General features: G+C 48.5%; 1 protein-coding gene across 1 annotated transcript in view; it reads left to right on the top strand.

The window, feature by feature from the left end:
* CCDC186 (coiled-coil domain containing 186) overlaps window positions 1-2,956 on the top strand; it is a 38,090-nt gene that overhangs the window by 20,682 nt on the left and 14,452 nt on the right. Inside the window, exons 11-12 of the mRNA XM_018570756.1 lie at window positions 148-337; window positions 2,031-2,111. Of these exons, the coding sequence (XP_018426258.1) occupies window positions 148-337; window positions 2,031-2,111 (271 nt within the window). The remainder of the gene's footprint in view (window positions 1-147; window positions 338-2,030; window positions 2,112-2,956) is intronic.

Raw genomic sequence — 2,956 nt, 5'->3', positions numbered from 1 at the left:
GGGGGAGGTTTTATTTTAAAATGTCATTATCGTGTTGATGAAAAAAGTAAAACATAAGCAGAATAAACTTCTTCGACTTGAAATCACAAAGAACACGTTACATCCTGTTATGCGTTTTGTAATGTCCTGTGTGTGTCTGTGTGACAGGAAGAGAGGCTGGCCTCAGAGACGGCACTGAGGCAGCAGGAGGTGACCACCCTGCAGGCAGACTTGGACTCTCATCGGACTCAGGTGGGCTCGCTGAACACTCGGATAGAAGATCTGGAAAACGAACTGAGCACCCAGAAGAGGAAGCACGCCGTCAATCTGAAGGATCTGACCAAACAGCTCCAGCAAGGTGACCACCGGACACAAACATGGCTGCCATGAGGCTAATTCCGACAATGGAAGTCATGAGTAGTGACCCCAGACCACCAATCTGCATGTCCTCATGTCCCTGACCTCGGCTGGCGTAGTGTTATGTTATAAAGCTGGATGCAGTCTGTGACGGACCCCCGTACTCGGGATGAGTATGTCCGTCGCTGTCTTCTTCCTTGCTGAGGAGATATTGGAACCCGCTGATCTGTAGCTCCCAGTTTCCCCCGTCACTGGTCAGGACTCAGTGTAGGGTGAAACAAACTCTGGTTTATTGAGAAACTGCACAAACTTTTATACAGCATGTGATGAGATCAGAATATAATCCCATCACATCCCCCGTCCCAGACCATCGGTCTGCTCAACACCACAGGTGTCCACCTGCTAACGAGCTCCAAGCAGCCATAGCAGAAGCCTGGCCAGAATGTCATTGTTCTGAGCTCCCTCGGAGAACAATGGGAGATAACGGGGGATGGTGCTGATAGTCTTTCCATGACCAGGTCACACAGCATAACGCACTCAAACATAACCCAACACCAATACACGTTTAACTTATAAACTGATCACCGTGTCGTCACACAGTCCATATACCCAACGCACTCAGAGCCGCTGTGCCAATGATGTAGTGGACGGATGGCAACCACCGCGATACATGAATGAAAGGATTGACACCGGCAATCCAATACTCATTCTACCCATTCACACTGAGCGATACCGCAGATATTTGCCGCGCGATATCGCTCTCCAGTGCATGACAATGGGGCTCTGTCTGTCGCGGGTTGTGCGTCGCTACAGCAGGACCCTTTTTGGAGCGGATTTTGCCGCGATTCTAGTTTGCTCAATGCAACCATTTGCGCGAAATCGCTCAGTGTGAATGGGGGCCTAATACTGTAGTCCCGGTGTCCATTCTTTTATTCATGTTATAAAGCTGCTCGCACACTCGTAGCACGTGTCCTTCAGGTCTTCGTAGTCAGGCTCTGGGCTCGCGTCAATGACATCCGTTTGAGACCCTTCTCTGGTCATTCAGAATTCATTGACGGGCTTCTCGCCTGCCGTTAGTCCCCGTATGACCCACGCGTGACCGATGTACATAGACTTGTATAGGAATTGAGGAATGCAAAAAAAAATGTGTTGGAAACGAACAGGAGCCTGTCCAGCTTGACCAGCTTTAAGTGCTCCCAGCTTCCTAAAGGCCCTTTCATGTCACAGGCCTGGCCATAGGGAATCATGGCGGTCCTGGGCAACCCTACTTTAAGCAGCAGTGGGCATTTTTCTGTATGAGTAGGCATGGGGCATACCCACCATTCCACAATAGCGCCATAAGACAGAACCGTCCTGACCCTCCAGGGCACGCCATGCAATAATATCACTTATGAATTGAAGGGTCGAGGTGGTAAATGGAGGTTGGGGGGTAATCCGCTCTGCTATATACAAGCATTTGTCTTATAACTACTGTGGGGGGGATCTCCCCCTAAGAAGCTACTGGAGCCAAATCTGTTCCGGGTGGAGTCCACCTTTTAATATAGACAAGCCAGTGTGCCCTCAGCCCAATGTCATATTTTTAGTGAACAGACTGATGAAAGCTGTACATACCTGTCATTGTTCTCGTACTGTGCTCTCAGAAGGAACATTTTCGGGGTGTTAACTGAGTTCCTGATTTCTTTTTATTCCTGCAGCGAGGAGGAGGATGGAGCAGATGGAGAATGGCAGCTATGAGAAGGAGGTCAGCAGTATGGGCAGCAGGTCAAGCTCTTCAGGTAAGAGCCGCTCTATGTGGTTCCCTGTCTCAGTGCTCCCCCTTGTGGCTACAGCCGGACTAACAGCCTGTCTCAGGGCTCCCCCTTGTGGCCACAGCCGGACTAGCAGCCCTTCACTTTTACTGTACACTCCAATGTCATCGGATTTTGTGATTTAAAGTGCATGTAGACCTGGATGCTGCCAGCTAAAAACTGCCCTTTACACAGCTTCCTTTTGTAATAGAAGAATTATCCCAAAAATGGCTTAAAATACAATTTTCTTGAGATATATTTACACCGATCAGCCATAACATTCAAGTGGTGTGAATATTAACATTAATTATCTGGTTACTGATATATTACAATGGCACCTGGAAGTGGGGGGGATATATTACAATGACACCTGGAAGTGGGGGGGATATATTACAATGGCACCTGGAAGTGTGTAGGGGGGGAAATATTACGACACCTGGAACCCTGCAGGCAGAGTTGGACTCTCGGCGTACTCTGAGTCAGAGCAACTCCGACACTGCATAGTCCTTTGACCCGATATACAGATCAGTAAAGTCCAAGAGCGGTGAGACGCCTCGTGCGTTTAGGAACACAAACATCCGAAGTGATGACCTTCGTGATTTCTTCAACGACCGGTTCTCTTTAAGTAAAGAGCTCGCTACGGCTGTGCCGGTTGACATCTATAAATATATTAATGGGAAGCGTGGGACTCGGAAATGTTCAGTGATTGCAGCTCGACTGTCATAGAACCAGCTGGTATTATGGAGAAAAACATTCACACTGGCACAATCTGCCCCCCCAACCCTGAAACGCGTTGGCTGTTTTATGTGATCATTTTGTGAACAATTAAAGCA

Source organism: Nanorana parkeri, unplaced genomic scaffold (assembly GCF_000935625.1).
Source record: "Nanorana parkeri isolate BGI_ZX_2015 unplaced genomic scaffold, ASM93562v1 scaffold1592, whole genome shotgun sequence".
NCBI classification, from domain to species: domain Eukaryota; kingdom Metazoa; phylum Chordata; class Amphibia; order Anura; family Dicroglossidae; genus Nanorana; species Nanorana parkeri.
Note: the sequence above shows the minus strand (reverse complement) of the source record. Positions and strands in the feature narration are given on the sequence as shown.